The 25448-nt window shown below is 40.9% G+C and overlaps 1 protein-coding gene across 26 annotated transcripts in view; it reads right to left on the reverse strand.

Moving 5' to 3' along the window:
* The window catches only part of RBFOX2 (RNA binding fox-1 homolog 2), a 286269-nt gene that overhangs the window by 18983 nt on the left and 241838 nt on the right, over nucleotides 1-25448 (reverse strand). For 16 of the 26 annotated variants that reach the window (XM_081796248.1, XM_081796234.1, XM_081796235.1 and 13 more), the window contains 7 exons: nucleotides 22228-22374; nucleotides 19172-19225; nucleotides 9140-9232; nucleotides 6291-6351; nucleotides 2878-2931; nucleotides 2662-2756; nucleotides 1420-1562 (listed from right to left, as the gene is read on the reverse strand). In XM_081796248.1, the coding sequence (XP_081652374.1) occupies nucleotides 1420-1562; nucleotides 2662-2756; nucleotides 2878-2931; nucleotides 6291-6351; nucleotides 9140-9232; nucleotides 19172-19225; nucleotides 22228-22374 (647 nt within the window). The remainder of the gene's footprint in view (nucleotides 1-1419; nucleotides 1563-2661; nucleotides 2757-2877; nucleotides 2932-6290; nucleotides 6352-9139; nucleotides 9233-19171; nucleotides 19226-22227; nucleotides 22375-25448) is intronic. The other 10 variants (XM_060656466.3, XM_060656459.3, XM_060656465.3 and 7 more) reach the window with 7 other exon arrangements.

A 25448-nucleotide genomic window follows, 5' to 3' on the forward strand; every position in this document is an offset into this window, starting at 1 on the left:
AACTCTCCTGGACTGAAATGGAAGACGCTTCGTGAACAATTTTCCTGGTGTGTAGAACTTCCAAAACGTCTGTTTTTATGTCTGACTTGAGTATCTCTCGATGAAATAATACTGCATCTTTATTCACTTCTTTAAAGAGATGTCAGAGGTTGAAGGTCAAAGCTCAAGTTGAGAGAAGAAAGAATAAAATTAAAAGCAAGTGATGGCAGAGGATGGAGATGATGGGATGCATGGGATTTAAGCATCTATAAGCTGCAAACAAAAGTTTATTTCTAACGCACTTCCCTTCCAGCGCCTCTTGGAGCCTGTCCATTCCAACATGCACACGTGTCTAATAAAAATGCCTGAATTCTGTGCAATGGAGGACCGCTAATGGCACGTCCATTCGGTCTATGAACGAATGCTGAGTTCGTAGACCTCCAAGCCAATTCTGCTGTCAGAAAAGGACCTACAGAGAAGGCTCTTTCCCTTTGTGTTTTAACTAAGGAGCAATGAACAGGCCCCCCTGCTGCTGGGTTTACTCCTCGGAGAGAATATGGAAAAAACCTGTCATAGGCAGAGAAAAGATGGAGAACACAAAGGTCACATCTTTGAAGAAAGGAAAGTCCTCGGGACAACTAACTTCTAGAAGTCGACTCCGTATAAAAATATACATTTGCGGCTGGCACCGAGAAACACGTGGAGACAAAACCTGTCACCTTCACTCCTTCTCCCCCATTCAGTAGCAAAGGATTTATTTGTTGCTATGGAATCATTCCACTGCATGAGGCACCCTCCATACAAAAATCAAAGGGTGAAGGATGCTCCGCTATATCAGCTGTTTTACCATCATTCAGAAGCCAACTGTAGTTTAATTCTTCCTACTTCTCCCTTTCTCCCTGGATTCAATTGGACTTGGTTCATCTTTGAATTAACCTCTTTTAATCCGTCTCCTACAAAGAAAGCAAATCCATTGTGGGTAACTAGTTCTGCTGTTCACCACCCAGGCAGTGAAACCAAAAGGGAGGGCGATGTGGCAGCCTCGGCCCCAACACAGGGTGGTGACAAGGGGGTGAACACAGCAGATACGGTCTTGTACTACAATCTGGAGCTCCTATTTCGGTTCTCTGCAGGAGTGTTAATCCACATTCGTGCGATGCTGAGTGAACTGCATGCCAACACACTGCTAGTAAACACAAGACAGTTCTGGCTGCTGTCTTAAGCCGTGAGGGCTTAAGGTGGCCGAAATGAAGATTTATATAATGAATCGGTATTTGGTCACATTCTGACGATGGTATATTTTGGTTCTTGCCATCTAATCCAGTAATTTGCAAATATTCAGAGAATCTCTACAATGTGGCACGGCAACGTCCCAGAAGGTGTGAGAGGGCCATGGTATTCTTTTCTGTCCAGCTGCTTATTTTGGAATCTAATGCTTACCCTGGATAGGCGGGAATGGCTGTTGGAGGTACCGCTCGGACTGCCCCATAGACCGTCCGCCCTCTGCCCCTCAGATGGGCTCCTCTGAAGGCGGCCGCCGTGGTGGCTGCAGTCGGGTAAGGGAAGCCAGGAACTAAAGGGAGACCCAAAATATGACAGGAATGTCAACTTGCATTCAACAGCAGGGCTACAATCACAACCGGCTTTGAACCGATTCCAGCAAAGGTTCAAAGACATGTACCACATCTTTCCTGAGAAAGAAATGGAGAGACCCGACACGCAAAGGCTCATGATGCCATGCTCTCTCTGTTCGTCACCAATCTTGAGTGAGCGCACTCTGCTCCTTCCCAGCCCTGGCATTACAGTGCAAGCTGGTGAGAAACAGGTCGAGAAGGTCCGAGAACCAGTGCCGGAATAAGAGACTTTTCACTTGGGGGGGGGGGGGGGGCGGGGGGCAGCAGTTTAAATCGACTGATATAAACTCTTTAACTGGCCCATTGCTAATCTTGTTTCCACACGTTATTATGTGCATAGAGTAATTCTTCTTTGTAAGAATATTTTTTTGTGTTTGTACGCGGTGCCAACCTCCAAGGCACACAGTAATCTTTAGACATTTCATTAGTCCACTTTATTCTTTTATCCAAAATGTTTTAATCCAGAAATGTCAGGGGAGAGGGAAACTACTTGTATCCTTCAGGGAGGCAGACAGTTTCTAAAAACCTATTTTAAATGTGCTATCCTCTGGAAAGCACATACCGACATTTATTCCACATTCACTGAGCTCTTTTTAATTTTACCTTTCGCTGGAGGAAAATGGCTCAGGTCAGGAGGACTTCAGAGGTTTCAACGGAACTGAGAATAATCATGAATACTGGAGGTGCTTCTGAGCGATGTTCTACTGAGGGCCCAAAACTGACTGGCAGAGAACATGTATAACCCATTCTGTCAATACCCATGTCTTGTTTTCTTTACTGTCGAGAGCAGACTCAACTGTTGCTCACATGGCCTTACCCCCTCTGCCTTTTCCAAGTGTTTATGCTCCATGGCGCTCTTAATATCTGGTCAGAGAGATTCTAACACCGGTGGAGCAAGGCCAGGGCACTGTAATAGCACCGAACTCTCTCGAGAACACCTCCTTTTCAGTTACGTGCTCTACCTGGGGTGGGGGTGGGGGGAAGACTAGCACACATCACTCTTTACTCGCAACAGTCAAACTCCACGCCAGGCCAACATAGGCTACTTACTGATTAAAGGAATGTAAGTGTTAATACTCCCTCTTCCTGATAGGGGCACTGCTGCATCATTGCCTAAGGACACGTCTGCTTGAAAGCTGGAGGCTGGTTGTGTTAAAAAAAAAAATTAAGAAATGCAAAAAGATTACAAAGGAAGAGCAAGGTGAAAAGCAACACATGTTTTTGCAGTTAAACAGCACGAATGGAAAAATCAACATGGTACTACCTGCATATAACTCAGGGCCATATACAGCTCCCACCACGGGGCTTAATTTCCAACCTGAAACGGAAGAGAGGACAGTGAGCACTTCAGACCATGCAAGGAGCACGGTGAAAAGGACCGACTGGTGCATGTGCAAGCTGGCTTCAGATATCCCTGCATTTACTTTTACCCGTTGGAGAGTGCCAGCTCGGGGGGTTATGTGAGAAGGTCAGGACACTTCCATACCAGGGTATTTTTTTGGTAAAGTTTATTTATTTATTTTGAGGGAGACAGCACGAATGGGGAGAGGGGCAGAAAGAGGGAGAGTGAGAATCCCAATCCCAGGGCTTGAACTCACGAAACCACGAGATCGTGACCTGAGCCGAAAAGCGAGAGTCAGACGCCTGACCGACTGAGCCACCCAGGCGCCCCCACACCGGAGTTTGTTTGCTTATTTTTTAATGTTTATTTACTTTTAAGAGACAGAGAGACAGCGTGTGAGTGGGGAAGGGGTACTGTGATGGCGCTTTCTATTCTAGCTACTTTATAATTCAAATTTGCATTCACATCTGAGCTGATCTTCAACTCCGTGTTCAAGTACACCACACTGATGGAAAGCTGGGTAAAGCTGAAATTCCCTTTCTTTGGGATTTACTACTGGGATCTTGTTGTAGTTAACCTCAGCCAGTCAACGAGAAGAGACATACAGTGATAAAATTCAAGGTGCATCCCCAACTTCATGCATGTCTTGGGATGTCCGTTTGTAATGAACACACTTAAGTTAATCAGTCATTTTAACAAATGGATACTGGATTGCTGTTGAACATTAGCTTAAACAATTATAAACTTTGAATTATTCCCAGAATTAGCTTTGATGTCAATTTTATTTCTTTGTTCCCGTTTTTTATATTTATAGAAATGTAGCAGGTGTTAAAAAAAGTATTGTTGCCCACTGAGAGTTACAGAGTACACAGAATCCCATACGAACACTTTAATCAGTAGACATTTATTGATTTTTACACATAAATAAGCAAAAAAAAAAAAATGTGCCATTATTTTTCTGAAAGACGAGAGACTGTACTTAAGAGAAAACCCATTCATTCTGAACCAATCCAATCCTCTGTTATTTTATATGCTCATAGATGGTGAGGTTTCCTCATTATTTCATATAAAAACTGGGCAAATATCTGGATTCAAATCCTACTGAAGTTGTAAGAACACAAATGTTCTCCAATGCCAGACAAATCAAGTGATTCCAACCAACGTAAACTATACTGCTGACTGAGAATTCACCAGAAGGCACAGAGCACTCTTATCAGAAGCTCTAACCATAAGGAGCTGCAGGGTTCTAAAGTTTGGCTCAGTGGGGCGCCTGGGTGGCTCAGTAGGTTGGGCATCCGACTTTGGCTCAGGTCATGATCTCATGGTTGGTGGGTTCGAGCCCCACATCGGGCTCTGTGCTCAGAACCTGGAGCCTGCTTCGGATTCTGTGTCTCCCTCTCTCTGTTCCTCCCCTGCTTGCACTCTGTCTCTCTCTCTCTCTCTCTCAAAAATAAATAAAGATTAAAAAAAATAAATAAATAAAATTTGGCTCCGCTAAGGCTTGAATATTAATTTAGAATAATATTCAAAAAAATGATTCTTTTCTTTCCTACCAATGGTATTGTTATTTAAGCATTCCTGGAAGTAATAATACACATGTTAATAATGGCATATAATGGTATGCTGTCAATAATACTTCAGATATGTTTTAGTTCTGTACAATTTACAAAGTAGTTTTGACCTTCACAAAACCCGAAGGGAGAGAGGTAAGACAGGTGCGACATCTGGGACCGCAAGTAAGTACTATCCTTCTCTGGGCTTAATTTCCTAAATAATAGACTAAGAAGGTTGGGTTGGATGACTTCTACAGAGCCTTCAGGGGCTCAAATTCTGTGACTGCCAATTCATAGTGATGAAAACAGAATCAGCTTTAAAAAAAAATGGGCCCAAGGACAAAATGAAGAGTCAAATCTAGAAGTAGAATTTCTGTCTTCCGAATTCCAGTTGGCGACTCTTTCTACCACCCTGTCTTCCCTGGATTTATAGGAAATCTGACACACTTTGCCTCTCCTTCCTATGTTGTTTACACCGGGTTATTATCAAAACTGCAGAAACTCTGGGGCGCCTGGGTGGCTCAGTTGGTCAAGTGTCTGGCTTTAGCTCAGGTCATGATCTCGTGGTTCGCCAGTTTGAGTCCCGCGTCAGGCTCTGTGCCGACAGCTCGGAGCCTGGAGCCTGCCTCGGATTCTGTGTCTCCCTCTCTCTCTCAACAAACAAACAAACAAACAAACAAACATTGCAGAAACGTCTGTTTTTGTGATGGCAGTGAAAAAATATCAAGAGGTAAAGGGGGAGGTGGTGGTATCACATGATGTACCATTGATAAAATGGGTAGGGAAAATGTAAGTTAGGCCAATAAATGCAAATTATGCTGATCTGTACCATCTGTTTGAAAAGCGGGGCTAAATCTATCTATTGAAGACATCATGGAATGGACTAAGATACTTATCCTTGATTTAAGACATCACCAGCACATATTGTCATACTCTAGCAGTAGATTCGAACTTTTACAAAACAGAAAACACCCCATTTGGCTCTAGATAAAATTTTATGCAGAACGCTGAAGTACACAACGGAAAATGAGAAGTTGCTGGAGGTCTCAAGACCCCATTCATGGGCTTCCTTTCCACCCTCCCCAAGTGGCCCCGTAGAACACAGCTGGCAAAACCGCTGCTTGTACGGCAGATTCAAATAAAGTTCCAGCTCATTTAGATAAACGTGAGTCCAGATTAGACTGACGAGGGATGGAAGGGTTCTGTTTTTGTTAAGCAAAATACTCACAATGTTTCCTTCTCAATGAGAAACATTTATGAAACCCACTATATAGCATGGGGTCACGGGACAAAATAGAAAATGCGCACGCGCGCCACGACTTTTATCTCAGAGCATACCTTTAAAAGGAGGGCAAGGGGTCAAGAATTAGTCCACTCATGCTCAGGAGCGGGCAGGAGTCAGTAGTAAAAGTGAGCAGTGGTGGGCACCTATTACGGACAAGCCTAACGTATCACGAACGACCACAGCAGCTAAAAGTGAGGGTGCCTTAGTGGGATCCCCCAGTGGGTTAACAGGTAACCTCAAATGATGTGTTCATGCTGTGCGTCAGATGAACTTTACTGAGACCATTACAGCTTAATAACTTAAAAACTCAGCTTAGTTCTAAGAAAAGAAGCAAATTTGCAGAAATAAACTATTCTCCTAGGTAAAGAAAATACTTCCATGTTCATTAAACAAGCTGCCTTAAGACTGAAACTGAGATTCTTTGAGGAGTATAAAAAGTTCCTGTATTAATACAAGAACAAATGACATCCTTCTGAAGATGATGCGTAATCTCTTACCATTTGCATATGGTGTGACCATCTTCTTATTGGTCATTACGCGTGCTGTAGCATTATTCACCTAAAAATACAAAGGAGAAAGAAGGGGCAGGGAGAAAGGAGACCACGTTAGGGAACACGGAGTTGCTCATCCAGTAACACAGCACTCAGTTTAATAAAATGTAAATTTCAGAGAATATTGATTTCAACAATTAATATAGCAATATAAAATATTAATATATCATATTTTAATTAAAGTGTTTATTAAATGAGGCTAACAAGAGTAAAATGCAGTTTCTTAGTCTCCAAATGGAAAACTAGGGCTATTTTACCACTGAGTACTCCAAAGAAAAGACACATTTGCCAAGTTCTTTGGAGATCTCTTAAATAGAGAAGTCTCTGAATTATGGAAAAAAAGTAAATTGGAAACAACTCTGTTTGCACATGAACTTTGAAGTTCATTAGTAAAACAGAGGCTTGCCACATGGGTCAGGAAATAGATTTACAGGAAGATAAGAAAATAAATCTGTGGATTTCACCCGTTCTCATGTTCAGCACTTTTGATGTTTGTGCAAGATTTTGCTGTTTGAGGTTAGTTAAAAAGAAAAAAAAGATATCAGAACTTAGATTCCCATGTTGACCGGCTTCAGGACCGTTCTGAATTTTCTAGACTATGTGGTCTATCCATTGAAGAACAATGCTTTCAGAAGGCTTTTAAATTAGGCACTTAAGCCTTATTTGTTCAGTTCTTTTATGTTTCTTTTGTTTTATGGTACTGTCCACCCTCATTACAGAACTGCGTAGTTTAGAGCATTCTCAGTGCTAGGGTGAGTAAATGTTACAAAGATGAGGAAGAGACGAATGGAGCTTCGAAGCCAGAAAACTGCAGCCCAGTGTCAGAACCAGCTTAAAGCTCTTGCAAGGAGGGTGCAACGTCACCACAGAACCTGACTGTGTACCGTGCCGTCAGGTCATTAAACAGGCCAGCTTTCAAAAGCATTACAAAACACACCAAACAGAAACGTCTTGCTTCGCCTCTGGGGATTTACATTACAGTTAAGTTTGGATGGTGCTAAATCCGTGTTATGGAGAGACCAATTTTAGGTGGAACTGGAATCAAAAAACATCTTGAGATGTCTTTTCGGATTTGCATAGTGGTAATCTTCCTTTGTGAGGAAAAGAAACTCCATTTACTCGAGTTTGAGCCACCAAATAATATAAACATTTCACATTTAAAAAGAAAGAATGGGATACAACAATGATGAGACTGAGAGCATGCAGTTAAAACACACACACACAAATAAAAGAAAGAAAAAACAATCAGTTTTGGAAAGAAGGGAGAGAGTGGAGAGCAAGGTTCTTACAGACAAGGATTAGAAGGGGGTCAGAGCGGACACTAGCTGCTAGAGCAGAAAGCACCCAAGCACTAACAGGAAAATGGCCAGAACCAATCAGAAACCACCGGTCAGCAAAGACCCAGCAGCTGCAGGGAACAGAGGGAAGGGGCAGGGAGCGGCCGAGGGAGAAGGATGGGAGCCGAACTCGGGGAGAGAGAACACAGCAAGGCAGGGGAGGGGGAAAGAAAAGAGAGAGTGGGGGCGGGGAGAGGTATCATGGGCAGGAAAGAGAGCTGTCAAGGGCAAGGAGAGGACAGTCAGAGCTACAAACAGAGGTCTGGGGAAGAGGAAAGGAAGTAGGGGCAGGGAGTGCATTAATAAAACCAGCCAAACTTGGAGTTCAGGAACTCTGAGTAAGATGTGCAAGGGGGAAAAAAATCACCATGACGTCAGTAATCAAACAGCTCAGACTGCTACAAACAATATGTACATCCAAAGTCCAGGCGGCATTACTCAACAGCATTGAAAATAAAAAGGGGAAAGGAAAAGGGAGAGGAACAAGTCAAATCACATTTTGTAGTGTTAATGTGAGATGGCAGATGGACTTTTTCTTTCTTAATTGTTTTGTAATTAACGATTTAAAAAGCTTCTTCTCTAGTGCTTTGTTTCACTTACCGCCCACGGGCACCATCGCCAGCATTGTGTATAGTTACCATGGAAAGAGGGAGTCAAGTGAAGGGCCCTAAATGCTAAACCATTGGAAAGGGAGGGAGAAAGCAAAATATGCAGACATCTTACTCAAAATGGTGGCTTTTATATTTCAATACTTTAAAAAACTGGGCAAGGGGAAAGGGGCCAGTTAACCTTCACTGCGTCGTTCAAAAGGGCTGGTGAACACCAGGTGGCAGCCGTCAAAGCCTCGGTCGGAGGGTTTTATCCATTCGTGGTTGACGTTCTTGACGTTAAATATATTCAAAAACCCCATGAGATTTGGGTTCTTTCTCCCCCGCCCCCACAACCTCTAAGGTCTTCTAAATTCCTTATCACACGCTCATGGAGGCGAACTGGCCTCCTGACAAGGGGATACTGGCTGGATCTTTGATTCAATACAGGACACAGTGTGGTAAGCTGGATTGTTTTCAGACATTTACAAAGTTAGTTTCGTTTTGGCCTGATCACAGGTATTCACATGGAGTCTCGCAAACTGAAGCAAAGGAAAAAAATCAAGAGAGCAGAAGGATGAACATTTCGGAGGGAAAAAGTAAATGAAAAACAAATACACATAGACACGCACACAAGTAAATCAAAATGAAAACCCCCGCACAACTGAAAACTGAGGGAAGGAGGGTAGAAGGGTTATTTGTACACATTTTAGTGCAAGAAGGTGAAGGACAGAGAGACACGTACACACACACACGTGTGTGCAGACACACAGACAACGAGACAGGGTTCCGAATGTGAAATAAGGGGGGCAGTACACGAAAGAGAGAAATAAAAATATAAACCGGAAATTGAATTATTGAAGACATGCACCTCGATTTTACGGCCCTCTACCACGGTGCCGTGTAATTTCTCCCTGGCCCTGTCTGCATCAGCACTATTCTCGAAAGTTACGAACCCGAATCCCTGCATGCAGCGGGAGAAGGGGGGAAAACATGCGTATCGTTATATTGAAATACTGATCTCTTGGTAAACAGAGAAAAAATATCACAGTATGAAACCCACATTGGCAGTACTAGTCACATTTTTGGCCCATGCATATTTTGTGAAGGGAAATTAAATCCAATAAAAGAATAAAGAACTGTAGCAGTAGTAGTAGTAATAATCATAGTAATAATAATGGCAACAACAACAATAATAATGATAATGTAATTAACAACAGTGACAATAATAAAGTAAAACATAAAGCATGTGAGGCCAGACCAAAATTAAGGTTTAGAGTTACTCGGGTCAAACCATTTCACCAAGAATCTGAACTTTTTTTTTTTAAGTGTTCTTTCTCTTTCAATTCATGCTGTTAATACACACGTCCCTTTACGTACTACTAAAAACAAAATCACATAATTAAGTCTGCCATTCCCCAGCAGCTTCTCCATGAAACCTTATATTTAGGGGCATCCGCTGTATAAAGAGATTTTTTTTTAGGAGAGCTCATCATTCTAGCCCCACTTTGCCTGTTGCTTGTATCACCACAATTCCTCTGGGGCCAGAATAATTGAAAAAATAGTCTCGGTCTACAATTCTGTAGGTACTGGGTGTGGAAGACGAGAGCACCTGTGTTCATCTAAGCTAATGAAAATATCACTAAGCAGGGGGCAGTCAATTATGACTGGCACTCAGAGTAAAAATAGGTTCAGCTGAGTTCCAGAAAAGAGCTTATCCAAATCTGCCTAAATTATACATTTGTTGAAGCTGACATCTGCTACTGAACGTATTAGTGATTTTCCGTATAGAGGGGAAAAAAGGAATAATCAAAAGGCAGTGGGAATGAGATCTAGGTTAGTGACATCAGTTGTACACTATTCGCCACGAAAAGAATACCATAAAACAGCAATGCAGCTGCTACTCAGAGTTAGAATTAATTTATTTGTGCACTGTACACAAATAAATTATATGGAGCTTTTCTTCATTAAGTAGACAAACCAGGAGCCAGGGGGTCAACCCACTTACTCCTATGTTCACATTTATCTGAAAATTCTCCGTCAAAATCACCAGGATTCACGATATACTTACGTGACTCTCTCATCAAGCACTGTGTCCGTTGCCTCCTAGGCACTCTGTCCTTATCTTTCCACTCTGTAACTATCACCTTCTCTCAAGCTATTTACATCTGTGAGTAGTAAATTCTTAGGATTTTTTGGGAAAGTGCTAATTTCTCAACAGCTTCACTGTCCCTCTGGCATTCTTTGAACATTCCACAGTAGGACAACCTGGAACCCTTCATTTGTTATTTATTTTTACTGAAGCTCTGCTGTTCTCCATGATGAGCATTTCCATATACATATAAAACAGGTTCTTATCTGGGATGGTAAATGGTATGCATTGTTCTGTAAGATTTTACGAAAGCTGGGGCACCAGGTGGCTCAGTCAGTTAAGCGTCTGCCTCTTGATTTACGCTCAAGTCATGATCTTGCGGTTCATGGGATTGAGCCCTGTGTCGGGTTCTGTGCGTGGATGATGCAGAGCCTGCTTGGGTTCTCTCTCCCTCTCTGCTCTTCCCCGGCTTGTTCTCTCTCAAAATAAACAAATATGTCAAAAAATTAAAAAAAAAAAAAAAAAAAAAAAAAGATTTCACAAAAGCAACTCCCGTCATTTTGAAGGCTCTGATTACTTTGCGTTCTGATTCTATGGTTGGGTGGTGATCCACGGAGGATCCCAGTGGGTTATCTCTGCCTGTAATTTGGATATCACCACAAATAACTCTAGAAAATGCAAAGCTGAGCTGACAAAAAACGTTCTATGTACCGAGGTACTATGGGGTTAATTAATACTTTCCTTAAAGATGTAAGTATGCTGAAAATATCAATGGAAACGCATTTTCAGAAACACATTTTGATACAAATGTGTTATAGCCACATCAACAACTGGAGGTGTCGTGTTGGATCTCGAGTTCCTAAGTGACAGCACGGTTTGTCATCACACTGGCATCTGCTGAACACAGGAAGCCAGCTCTCCAATCCTGGAGAGTCCTCCAACAGAAAAAAAACCTTGCAAGAAAGGTCACAGTGAGGAGGTTTTCTATCACACTGCAGTAGTATTAAAACTGTATTCCAACGGATCCTCAGAGTCTCAAACATCATATGCCCCTTGGGTTAAGTTAATAAATTATACGTCAGTAGCTGGATAACAGATGATGTGGAGACTACTACCTAGGTTTTTAGCGTTAGCATTATGACTGTATCTTCACACCCACACACTCACAGACTTGTCTTTTAAATACAACCGGGGGTAGAAAGGACCAATCTGTTGGTTTTACTTTCAACATAAAGAAAGACCGTCAAACTGTGTTAAGTACCCAAGCATCAACAAGGCCTTCTTCCTACAGCTAATGGGAAGAAAAGGAGAAATTAAGCTTTGAAACCAAAGTTCAGTATCCTATTAACTAAACGACCCGAGTCTTAAAATCCTTGTAGTTTCCTTTTTCAAATCTAATTGCTAAATGTGTTCTGTGATCCTCCTCTCTGTATTGTGTTGATGGGACACCTGTGATGTAATAACATCCACAAGAACGCAGGGTGGTGTCACGAGCACGGATGTTTTACAGCCAGCAAATGACAACGTTTAACATCAAAGTCTGCTTGTGTTAAGATTTTCTCAATAATGACTTTAATATTCTGGAACAAAATTTCACTTTCAAATGTCTTATAAAGAAAAGTGCTTATATTCCAAAGGAAATGCTCATCTAGATACCAAAAATGTAAAAATAAAGCAATCTTCCCAAGCGTCTTTACCTAGACTAAAGGAGGAGGTTGCTGATACTTTGGGACTTCCTGATACGAAGCAGAGGTAAGATTTCTTTCTCTCCTTTGTAGATAAACAGGCTTTGTGGCAGGCAGAATAATGCCCCCCACTCAAAGTTGTCCACGCCCTAATCCCTGGAACCTGTGAATGTTACTACCTTACCTGGCAAAAGGGATTTTGCAGATGTGATTCAATTAATGATCTTGAGATAGGGAGATTATCCTGGATTATTCAGGTGAGCCCAATGTAATCACTAAATTAAATTAAATGGGTGCTTCTAAATTAAAGAGGGGAAGATGGGGGCCAGAATCAGACAGAGTGTAGCAGCCTGAGAAAGACTGGACTGGCCATTTTTGGCTTTGAAGATCGAAGTGGGGCTATAGGTCAAGGAATGCGGGTCGCCTCCAGAAGCTGGAAAAGGCAAGGAGTGGATTATTCCTTAGAGCCGCCCGAAAGAATGCAGCCCTGTAACACCTTGACCTCCAGAACTGTAAGATAATACATGTCTGTGTTTTTAAGCCACAGACTTTGTGATACTTTGTTCAGAAGCAATAGGAAATATACCTCTCAGAAGTCCGTGATTAGGGAGGTAAGAAGTATAAACAGTATTTTTAGAGCACTGTTCTTTAATACTTTCCTCTCATGCTGAAACTTTAGAGAGGTGATCTTCCATCAACTTAACTACAATTTGGTTTCAAAGATGTTAACTCAAAGCTTGAAAAAAACTTTTTAGAAGTTTATTTAGTTTTGAGAGAGCATGAGTCGGGGAGGGGCAGAGAGAGAGGGGACAGAGGATCGGAAATGGGCTCTGTGCTGTCAGCACAGAGCGTGACATGGGGATCGAACCCACGAACTGTGAGATCATGACCTGAGCCGAAGTCGGACGTTTAACCGACTGAACCATCCAGGCACCCTGCTTGAGAAAAAAAATTTAACGTACCATTCCTTCAGTAAAATTTCAGTTTTGAAAATGTGCCAGGAATTGAGTTAAAGATATTCACAGATTATCCAGGCTTACAAAATTACTAACAGGAAAATATGCTTAAATGAAATTATGTTTTAATGTCCCTTCATTCTCGGAAATCTAATTCACATTAAGTCTTGGGTCTCTTGCTTTGAAAAGAAAAAACTTAATAAAATTATGTCTAAACCTAACACTTCTTCCTTAGAAGAGCTTCAAAGTGATTATATAATGTATCAATCAGGAACACATAATGACCAGTCAGAACAGCCACAAAGTCGAACTGAGATTTAATCTCAAATTCTTCACAAGAGTGAATACTTCAGGTTTAAGAAGACAGAAACCAGATAAACAAAAAGTAAACTTTTAGTAGACTTCTGTTTTTAATTAAAAAAAAAAAAAATGATGTCGACATGTTTGTCTATACCAGTGCTATCAGACAGAAATATAACCCAAGTCAGTATGTAATTCTAAATATTCCCCTAGGCACATTAAAAAAGTAAAAAAAAAAATATGAAAGCAATTTCAGTAACGTATTTTTATTCAAGACAACCTATATGCAACATGCTACCATTTCGACATGACATCAATACAAAAACATCAGTGAGATGTTCAATATTCCTTTTTTTCTGGTCAGTCTTTGAGAGCAGTGTGTATTCTACACTAAAAGCAGATCTGAATTTAGACGCCATGTTCCAAGCGTTCAGTATGGCCACTTCTGCTGGACGACGCAGGTCTCTACGCTCTATCCTGTATAACCTACACCTCTCAGTTCCCAAAGTTTTTCTGTGTTAATAATTTAAATATATCAGTGTTCTGTTAGTGATTTACCAGCTATCTTAGCTGTCTTTTGAAAACTCAGGAATGGTGTATTTCTCGGGAGGGAGGGAGTATGGCTGTGGTCAAAACTTCTGCTGAGGTCAAAACTTCTGCTGAAGTGACACACACTTATCACGCCCACTTATCATCAAGGGCCGACAGGAGCCGAGTAACCGCCACCTTTTTAGCCTGGCCTCAGGCTGCAATAAATAACAAGCCACAGGACGAGCACTGTCAAAATATTCTTAAATGTGGATAATCTTTGAGTTTTTCCATCTCAGAAGAATGAGAAAGAAAAATTTACCATGTAAGTTTTAAGGGAGAAATCAAAAGCAGACGTTCTCCTGGGTATGGCCAGAACACAGAAGTTAAACAAAATAAATGAAAGAAAAATAAAACTAAAACCCATAAGATGGTAACAAAAGAAAACAAACTAAGCCCTTTGGAAATACATGCACTGTTAACTCAGTTTTAAGTATAATGAAAACCATTTCGCCTATCAAATTTTACTGAAAAGCAAAGGCCTAGTTAGTACAATTTCAAAGACAGTCTTTTGATCATATTTTGAAAGAAATGAATAATTTCCCTTTGCATGAAATTAAAATCCAGGGAAACAGGCAAGAAATTACAGCACGTTACTTGTGTCTGGGGATGGGATTAGAGGTTTTATCTTCCCTGACTCCAGCCTAAACCGAAGCCTAACCCAAATCAAGATCCCATCATTCCAGAAATCCACCTGAGAGAAGTAATGAGAACACGTTAGCTAAAAACTTGCTGGAAATCTCAGTAATTGTCGCTGCGCTCTATTTTGTGTCCTTTAGTGAACTTAATAATTGGCACTGTTTGCACAAGTAAAGAGCTCCTACGTTTAGCAGTTACGACACATGGCCCTTCAAGCCACAACTATACCAAAAGTATGCCGACCAAACTTTATGGAAAGTATAAACATGAGAATGTGTGTATTTCTGGGGCGCCTGGGTGGTTCAGTCGGTTAGGGGTCCGACTTCAGCTCAGGTCATGATCTCACAGTCCGTGAGTTCAAGCCCCGTGTTGGGCTCTGTGCTGACAGCTCAGAGCCTGGAGCCTGCTTCCGATTCTGTGTCTCCCTCTCTCTCTGCCCCTCCCCTGCTCATGCTCTGTCTCTGTCTCAAAAATAAATAAAAACATTAAAAAAAAATTTTAGAATGTGTGTATTTCTTTACTTAGTAAGCCTGGTAATTATCAGACCGTTACGGGGCTGGGTGATAACGAACAGAATGGTGGGAAGTCTGAGTAAGTCAGAGAAAGACAAATACCATATGATCTCACTCATATGTGGAGTTTGAGAAACAAAGGAGCAAAGGGAAAAAAAGGAGAGAGAGAGAGAGAGAGAGAGAGAGAGAGAGAGAGAGAGAGAGAGAGACACACAAATCAAGAAAGAGATTCTTAACTATCAAGAACCAAGTGATGGCTATCACAGGGGAGGGGGGCGGTGGGAGAAACAGGTGACAGGGATTAAGGAGCGCACCGGTCGTGACGAGCACCCGTGGAAGTGCTGAATCACTGTATTGTACACCCGACACTAATATCACACTATGTGCTAACTACCTGTACTTTAAATAAAAACGTAAAACCATTTTTTTTGAAAACCAACACGTTCTCAGTCACTGAAAGTATCCAGCAGAGAACGCAACGTCAGGTTAAAGAATGCAATGCGTTCTTTAGAGTTCTATCGAAGATCGAGTGAGAAAAAAGGCATGAGAATAGTAGTGAGCACCATGCTCTCTTAATGATTTATGTCTGTTCTCTTGTCTAGTCACTAAAAATCATGTTTTTCCTTCATAACGGTTTTGAAAAGGGAGCTTTTTAAAAGCTGTTACTCGGGGCGCCTGGGTGGCGCAGTCGGTTAAGCGTCCGACTTCAGCCAGGTCACGATCTCGCGGTCCGTGAGTTCGAGCCCCGCGTCAGGCTCTGTGCTGACAGCTCGGAGCCTGGAGCCTGTTTCCGATTCTGTGTCTCCCTCTCTCTCTGCCCCTCCCCCGTTCATGCTCTGTCTCTCTCTGTCCCAAAAATAAATTAAAAAAAATAAATAAATTAAAAAAATAAAAAAAAAAAGCTGTTACTCGAAGAATCTATATGGGGAGGGGCAATACGATTTGTTGTTCAAACTGGAACACTCTGAGGGAGAAAGGGGACACTAGTAATAATTACACGAAGACAACAAGTATAGACTGGGACTATCCTAGATAAGCCAGAACTCTGGCCACTCTACCAATATATCGTGTTTCTACTGTTTGTCAAAGTAATACTTTGTTATGACTGGTGACCTGTGGAGAATCAACAATGTTATACAAAGCAGTATAATCATTTTGTAGATTCTAGTTGAGTGTATTCATTTTTGGGGCAGGGGTAGCATTTTTACCATATACCCTAATCGAACGATTTCAAAGGAGAGTCCCCTTTGTTTTAGTTAATCACAGAAAATTACATACGGCTGACTTTATGCGTTTACAAAGGAGTACGGAGTTAACAAATATATTTTTTTTAAATCACGTGAAATAATGTATGCATATATTTCTGTACGTGTATGAATGTAAGCGATACACGTTCATTCCATAATCTAGGCAAACTGATCCAGAATATGAAGGTCGAAGAAGAAAAAAGGAAAATACTCAACAACGAAGAAATCATGTTTGCAGGCAAGCTGAAGAAGGAGGATGTTGACAAGGCAGGGAGGGGATGGGCGAGGCAACGCGGCAGTGCTCACTTATGTCTGGAAATGGGTATGTTCTCAAACCGTAGGCTGACAGTCTCATTATAGAGAAGATATGGTAAAGAGTTGCTTTTTGTTTTGGAGGCCTGTGGTTATTTAATTGTTCCACTGATAACTGTTTTACATGTAAGTATCGCTGATCTCAGAATTATTTTGTGACTCGTTTTTCCATTACTGCTTCAAAAAAAAAATTTAATAAAGCTCATTTGTGTACAGAAAAGCACTCATAAAAAGACTGAGCAACTCTTAACTGCACAATAGGACCACTTAAATCTCCTTATCTCCGGTTCCTTTCAAGGCATGTTGTAATTTTATAGTCAACCACAAACAAAAAGGAAATGAGAAAATAAACTTTATTTACAGAAAGAAAAGTACTCATTAATTTATGTCAGGTGGATCCGGAAGAGGTACCTAGGTTTTGACTCCAAAATAAATCTCTGTTAACAAGTATCTGAACAGTTCTGGGGAACCTACTGCAGCAAAGAACTTTAGGTGACAGCTAAGAAGTCGGGCAAAGGATGAAGACAGGTTTTGTAAGTGTCCTTAAAGGCAGACCCAGGCAATTGTGCCTTCTGTGCTTTAAGAACAATTACCAATTAAGTACACTGTCTACTCGTCAGCAGCCCAAAGAAAAAGGGGCAGTGAGGACACAGCATCGAACGGAGAGAAGGCTTTTAGATTCCCCAAAGAGAAAGGAAGGCTTGTGTCCTTTAAAAATGAAAATTACAGGGGAGAAGCAATTGAATTGGGTAAATTAAACAATTTTGGGTAGTAGGCAAATCTTTGAAGTCAATGAAAGAAGCCTTAAGAAAGATCAATTTCCTTTGCTTCACAAGAATTCAATCAAATTATTTTCTTGGTAAGGAGCAAGTTCCCAATACCTGATGAAATCATATTGGGCTTCGGGTTGTTGGAGTCTAGTTAGAAACAGTTTAAGTGCATACACTTAAAACTACAAACATTTAAACTACGACTTTGGGTAAGCAGCGTGGCATATAATCTTCACGTACTTATGATACATATCTGAACCACTGTCATTTTTCCACCCTGTATCTAAAAAGGTCACAAAAAATACAAGCAAACTATACAACAAAGGAATAGAAATCCACTGTGAAGAAATTACAAGCATCAACAGTTTTACTGGCTATAGGTTGAACAGATTTCACTTTAAAAATACTTACCAAGTTAAGTGCTGGAGAAAGTTCTGCATAGGCATATTAATCTTTTTTGTTTTAACTGAAAACTGGAAGCTTAGAGTATAATTACCTCTTTAATGATTAACAATAATTATAGTCAGAATTAAACACTACCAGTGTCGATGCGTTCTATACAGGGAATAATAATCAGGAGCATTAGAACAGTATATACATTGGTGTTCGTTTAGAGGGGCAGAGGTATATATATGACTCTGCAGATATATGCTATTAATTCCCAAGGTACGGTGGATTTGGAGTAGGAAATTGAAGAGGTAAATATTAACTCATTTATTTGCTTTATTTAACTTTACTTAAGTTACATTCTTCGAGATAAAACTATAGCCAAGGGCTATTTTCAAAGTTCAGGAAGAGATAAACAAATGAAAAATTAACTCAAAGATTGTTCTATCCTAAAAATGCACGTAGAAGTGAACATAGCAACGTAAATATTCACAAGCTTGGTCGCAGCTGGTTGTGCCTGTGGGGTGCATTTCACTTGTTGAGGAGGAAGAAAACTGTCAAATGAAACTTTCTGAAATTCAGTTCATTAAACATTTTTTCACAACACCACTGTAAGACTTCATCATTCCCCCATTCCTAAAATCACTGCTGCTTATTTTAGTGCATGGAAATTCTACATCATATAGATTGGGAAATTTAAAATGGTAAATAAATGACAAGGGGGAAACAAGTTTGTATTAAAATGTTCAGTTCTCCTACAGAACACATTTAGAGTACCTATAGCGAATGGTGCACTGTTACTAACGGCATCCTTATGCAAAAAACTGAACTTACTATATCTGTCACTAAAGGGGTTCTACATCCCAAAGTTTGCCTATCTGTAGAACTCAAAGGAGGAAATCAGCTTACCACGAATTTCTGAGTCACTACTCCCTATATTTACGCCTTGTCAAATTTATTCCAAAGAGAGAGGAAGCCAACCAAATGGCTGAAATATCACATTTGTCCTAAGTCTGTCATTTCGAAGTCTGATTTTTGAAAGCCGGGTTGTTCTGGTAGAATGCACACTAGAATTCTCATACAGAATTTCACTTAAGTGTTCTCTCTCTTCCTTAAAAATAAGCAGGTTAGGGCAATTTCGGTCTAATAAAGGGCTGGTGTCTCCTACCCCGACCCTCCTCACCGCTGCCCTCCTCCCCACACTTCTCTTCCTCTCCCCCCTCACTCCCCCAGAGGAAGTACTAGAATAAAGTTTGGCCATGTGGTAGCTTATTTTTAGAGATAATCTAATCCAAGCCAGATAACTTGGGATACTTTCTGTAGGCTTGAGAAACAGCTTTAGTTTTCTGGTTACTTACTATTTAAAACAAAACTACAAAGGAACCAAGCACACTTAATGCGGAGAGGGAGCTTACCTTAGAACCACGTTCATTAAAGATTATTTCTACATCTAGGATTTTGCCAAACTGCTGCAGAGACAAAAATAAAAACATTTATTCACGGTCAGCTTTTTACCCACACACTGTATTTTCTCCTGAAAAAGGAATCTTTTTTTTCTTTTTCTTTTCTTTTTCTTTTCACTTCTTATACGACTTCCATGTTACTTTCTATTTGTTGGTAGGTCCCAATACTGGGTTCTGATTTTTCCTTATCACTGAGCTGATGTCTCCTTTCCCATTCTTTATTCAGGCCACCCACTCATGCATTATCCACCTCTGTATGGCAGAAGCTGTTTCCAGAAGATATGCGCAGTGTTACCCTATTACATGCTTCTCCAAGGATAAGAACTAGGGGTTTTCCTATCTACTGCGTCTTTAATTTTTCAAAATGTCCCAGTTTTTAAGAAGCAAATCCTAAGTAGAAAGATATACTATTGGAGGCTATTTTTCTTCTATTTTTTTTTTTTTTAATTTATAAAAGCAAACCATGTTCGCTATAAGAAAAAAAAAAAAGGTCAGAAAGTACAGATAAATAAAAAGGAAAATAGGAAAAGCAAAATGCAGATCCTCTGTAAACCTGCCATCTCCCCGTGCTGGTATACAGCCTTCCCAGATTTTCCTCGGGCATATATTGTTAAGGAAATGTTTCCACGTATTACTTTTATTTTTTAAGTTAATATGCTATGAACAGTTGTCCAAGCCAATAAAAATGTACCTACGTTCTCATTTCTACAGACTACACGCTGTTTTCTATTGTACTTAAACATTCATGGGCATTATACCAGATTTCGTTTATTTGCCATTTTAATATTTTGGCAATGAACGTTATCAAGTGCATTTTAAGTAATAGCTTTGTTTGGTCCTTAAACATTTTAACATTTGGGAAATGAAACAAAACTAACAACACAAAGCCTAAAGACCTGTTTAGCTCCCTAAATGGGACTGGAGGGGAGCATACGTAAAACACAGACGTTATGTGGAGGAGAGCATGCAGCTGACAAGACTACCTGTTGTAGTCAATACTCGGATGAACTGATGGGAGAGATGTGCAATAAATCTCCAGGTATCTTTTCGGTCACACCTCCCTCTGAATACTGGACTCCTAGACCCCAATGATCTATGTCGCTTGGACGTTAATATACGTATTTTAAAATATTTGGAAAAGGAGAAAGAGAGAGTGTATGTACATGCGCGAGAGGGAGAGGGAGGGAGAGAAGACGGAAGATCTGAAACATGCTCTGTGCTGACAGCGGAGAACCCGAGGCGGGGCTCAAACTCACAGACCATGAGATCATGACCTGATCTGAAGTCAGAGGCTTAACCTACTGAGCCACCCAGGCGCCCAGTGTTGCCTGGATTTTGAATCAGACTTTGGGAAGTGTGAAAAAAATGAAAAGAGCGAAACAAATCATGCTTTCTTATTGGGCTGAAGCATTACTATCTGTATCAGAAAACATGTCCTAAGAGCCCACGTTTTCTAGAGTAAGACTTCTGGGCTCGATTCCAGTTTCATCGCTTAATAGAACATTAGGGAAATAAAGGAAAGAGGAAACGGTCTTATTTTGGGTAGGAGGGCATTTAATTTTACTTCTAGGACTATCCAAAAAACTAAGATTTGAGTGGTGTTTTAGAGTTGCTTCCTTTTACATTTTCTAATGCGTCCTTATACCATCCTGCTGGCGAGGGCTGCCTTCTAAGGAAAACAAGGCTGAGGGAAGCCATTCGTCAAGTCTGCAGAGCTAAGAAAATGGAGCATGGAGTCCCTGCTCTTTACCAGTGCTGTCCTCCCGAGACAGCTGTTAACCGGGCAGGGGAAGACCGAGCAACCCTAGCAGGTGTCCCTTGCAAGGAGAAGTTTTTGTACATGCACCTAGCAGCCGTATAGGATAACACATCTCAAGAAATCACTGATAACCGGCCTAGGCAGCTCTTTAACGCACACAATTTTTCTGACTCCAGAGAAAACACGCTTGCAGCACATGAGAATATACTCCATTTTCACCGATCTCCAGAGACTAGGATTCCGTATTATTTCTGTTCAGTAGAGAACCTTCAGTAGAGTCCACTAGAGAACTCATACTCCTGGGAAACTTCCTCTTAAATATAACCTAAATTCTTTACGCTGCCCTTTATGGTTTCTGTTGCTCTCTTTTCTGTGGAGATGAACAGCTGGCTACCATTTTCTCTAAAAAGGTTCGTCAAGTACTTCAAGAACGTTATTAAATCTCAACGCTGGCCTTGGCTTCAGTGTAGAAAATACTCCAGGTACTCAGCGGTCAGTGACAAAACTGTGCTCCAGGGTCTTGTCACCACGAAGAGGCCACAGCCGAGACTTCAAGCGGGGCACCTGCTTTTCTGCCAAAGCACCGTGCAGCTACAACAGCAAAGGTTTTTTTTAAACCATGAGCTCTCACTCCTACGTCAAGTTAAGAGCCTGCTCGAATTAAAGCAGGCAACAACACATGAGCCCAGAAAAAACCCGAAGATTTCCAGCAGCCATTCACTTTCCAACAACTGAAATCTTTGCTATTCTACTTTGTCTTCATGATGGCGATTCCGGGAGGAAGCGAGTGGCTGGAAGAACACGTCAGAGGGAGCAAACTAACCCCCTACTCCTGATTTTTAGACATTGGTCTTGACGCTGTTGAGTTATGAGCGAGGAAGTAAAAGCAAAACATAGGTACTTTCTGCTTCCCAAACATTAAGTCGTTGAGCTCGTAACACTCTGAAAGGTAAGGATTCCTGTCTCTTTCCTGATTTTAATACTGAATGGCTCACGTCCCACAAAACCCCTTGGTCCCGGGCAAACCGGGTTGCACGGTCACCTTGTGTATGTGAGAACCTGCACAGCCATTGTCTAGGATGACAGGAGTGATGGCACTAGGTGATGGAAATTCCTGAAGACTGATGGAAACACTGATTTACCTCAATCTGTCTGCAGTCTTATCCTAAGGTCCTGATGACTTATAACACGCCTGGCGGATCACATTAAATTGTCATTGTAAACCCACAAAGGGACTTCAGAGACTTACCCCAAACATCTGTCGGAGGTCGGGGTCCCGGAAGCGGAAGGGAATATTAGAGACATGCAGCCGTTTCGGGGTAGATTTGCTCTCTGAGTTCTCACTACTTTGTGTCTGTGACTGCTGGCCGTCTGTCTGTGCGCCCCCTTCTGTCTGCTAAGCAAAGAAACAGACAACGTTGAGTGGAAAAGAAATATGATTACTTCACAAGAATTGTGTAAAATAACGAACATTCCCAGCCCCAGTCGTTCTCAAACAATCTTTAAGCAAAAATTACAAGTTGTCCCTTCAGAGGGGAAAAAAACCGAATCAAAATGTTACCTATGTTCAAACTGCTATAGTTTACAAAGAAAATTTAGGTCTTTTGAGTATTTACAGTACATTAGTGAAATGGGAGAAAACCAAAATGCTGAACAGAAATACTAAATACTAATGCCCAAGATCACATGGAGATCCGTTAGGTAGGAAAGACATAAAAACCGTACCATTAGTCTTTGATTCTTAGTAGAGTTTTCCATGTCTGAAATCTTTCCATTTTGAAAATGAAGAGTCTGTTATACTTAGCTGAGGTGATCACTGCGTTTTTGGTCTATCGTTTCAGGAAACAGGGGAGTATTTTCATGTTTCGTTCCCTCTATGAGTTCCAGAGTTTATGACTACCGGGTTACCAAAGTATCATAATCATAACATTCACAAAGAGGAGACACCTAATGACAGCGGGCATTTGGTTTCAACCTGAAGGAACCCAATCCGCACGCTCCTCCCGATCCATGTGATTCCAGCTGACGTCAGCACGGGGACCCCAAGCTCCTGCAGCCCAGAGCAAAGCCCCACTATACAAAATCTGCCGGGACAGGCTTTGCGGGCCCTGCGTAACCTACTAGACGCGGGTAAGCGCTGGGTCAGTGTGTACAAGCGTGGTGTGCACTTTTAATCCTCAATCTCTTTTAAAGCAACACCCCAGACATTTTTCCCCCGATAAATCCTTGAAAAAGTGGCTATGCTGAGAAATACTTTTGACCATTATCTAACGGGTGTGATACATTCTAGGTATTCAAAACACATTTATTCTGAAGTATTCATCTGGCAATTTAGGAACCTTGTGTTTTTACTATTCCCTATGAAGTGTCTGCCAAACTGGAGGGCTCGCTGTGCTGATGAAACCAACATCCTTTTAAAACAAGAGTGGAACTCGCTGTTCTTATTATCTCAAGTGAGTCACAACTGAGTCCCTAACAGATTCTTCTGAGTGACGCAGAACAGATCCCCTCCCTTTGACCCAATGTTCAAGTAAAAGAAACTGTGAATCACAGATACTTTTGGCTCAGAGACATTACCAACCAACTTGAAATGAAGTTCGAGACTTTAAAATATAAAAGATAATCAGGAATAAACGTGGAATAAATGCCAGCTTTTCAACTGTCAATCTAAGTGATGGCAGCTTTTATCTCATTCCATTCAGGCCTTGCAGATGGCTTAAATATGCAATGATTCATGTGATATAAAAATAGCAGAAAAGGGAAGGGCCATGAAGCAATGTTCTGCGAAAGTGTAAGGTTTTCAATCACCAATCTGGGCACAATGCAGACTAAACAAAACAAATTCCATTTCAAAGATGAAATTCACTAAGTTGCTAAAACGGCATCACGGACACCAAAGCAATAAGCATGAGCATCAATTACGACTAATGCTCATTCAAGCACCTTCAGACTTGCCTCTTACATCTCACAGCTGGAGCCCATAAAACTATTTCTTCAATCAAACTTAAAACTTTTTTTTAATGTTTATTTATTTTTGAGAGAGCGAGAGAGACAAAGCACGAGTGGGGGAAGGGCAGAGAGAGAGGGAGACACAATCCAAAGCAGGCTCCAGGCTCTGAGCATCAGCACAGAGCCCGACATGGGGCTTGAACTCACGCACTGCGAGATCATGACCTGAGCTGAAGTTGGACGCTTAACCAACTGAGACACCCAGGTGCCCCTTCAATCAAACTTTAAAACCACCAGATCTTATCTGCAGGGTGTCAGTGTTTCACTCTGATAAAAGCCGAAAAGATGGACTCTAGCTCCAAACCAAAGTTTTATATATAACATCTACATGTAATTCAGGTAATCTGTAACATATATGTGAGGTGGCAGACAAAATGAAAACGAATGATTATTTCAAAGTATGTTGCCCAAGGTATTTGTTACTTAACGTTTTTACAGCCTCGAAGACACAATTTAAGAAGATTAGAGGTCAGACTGGATAATTTTCTGGCCTTGTAGTTCATACCCACATTTTAAAAAAATATAAAGTCTTTAATTTCAGGGACATTTGGCAAGTTGAGAAATTAACATTTCCAAAATTCTTAAGTCTTCTGATTTAATATAAATTTTAAAACTGAAGTTTAACATACATAGATACAAATGCACAAATCATAAGCATGAATGAAATTTCACAAAGAATATACAAGCATGTAACCATCAAACCAGATCAAGCCAACAGAACACCAGGAGCATTCCAGTCACTGTCCCCTTGTGAAAGGGACTCACTGTCCTGACTTCTAACTCCATAGATTAGTTTGGCTGTGAAAGATAAGAAAGAAAAGAAAAGAAAAAAGAAAAAAGAAAAGAAAACGAAAGAAAAAAGAAAAGAGAGGAGAGGAGAGGAGAGGAGAGGAGAGGAAAGGAAAGGAAAGGAAAGGAAAGGAAAGGAAAGGAAAAGAGGAAAGGAAAGGAAAGAAGAGAAAAGAAAAGAAGAGAGAAAGAAAAGAAGGAAGAAAGAAAAGGAACTACACAGCATGTACTCTTTTGTTTGCCTTGTTTATTCTGTGTAATACACATACACACATTATTGTAATTCATCTATTCATCTATTTTATAAACATACAGGACTTACTCGAGCTGCTTCCAGTTTTTGGCTATTAAGGATAACGTTCCTATAAATATTCTTGTGACATTCTTGTCTTTTGGTGCGCACAAACAGCCATTTCTGTTGGGTGCATATGCATCCAGGATTTGCTGGGTTAAGGACACGTGTAAGTTCAGCCTTAACACACGTTTTCCCAAGTGGCTGTACTAACTTATACTAACTGTGGATAGCTGCAAAAATTCTAGTTGTGCTTAGTATCGTCCTTTTCATTGTGACTATCCTGGTGGAAGGCAGTGGCATTATATGGTGGCTTTAATTTGCTTTCTTCTCTTTAAATCTGCTTTCCACTTACAGAACTTTGTTGAAAAATGGAACTC

Source organism: Panthera onca, chromosome B4 (genome assembly GCF_046562875.1).
Source record: "Panthera onca isolate mPanOnc1 chromosome B4, mPanOnc1 haplotype 2, whole genome shotgun sequence".
Lineage (NCBI taxonomy): Eukaryota > Metazoa > Chordata > Mammalia > Carnivora > Felidae > Panthera > Panthera onca.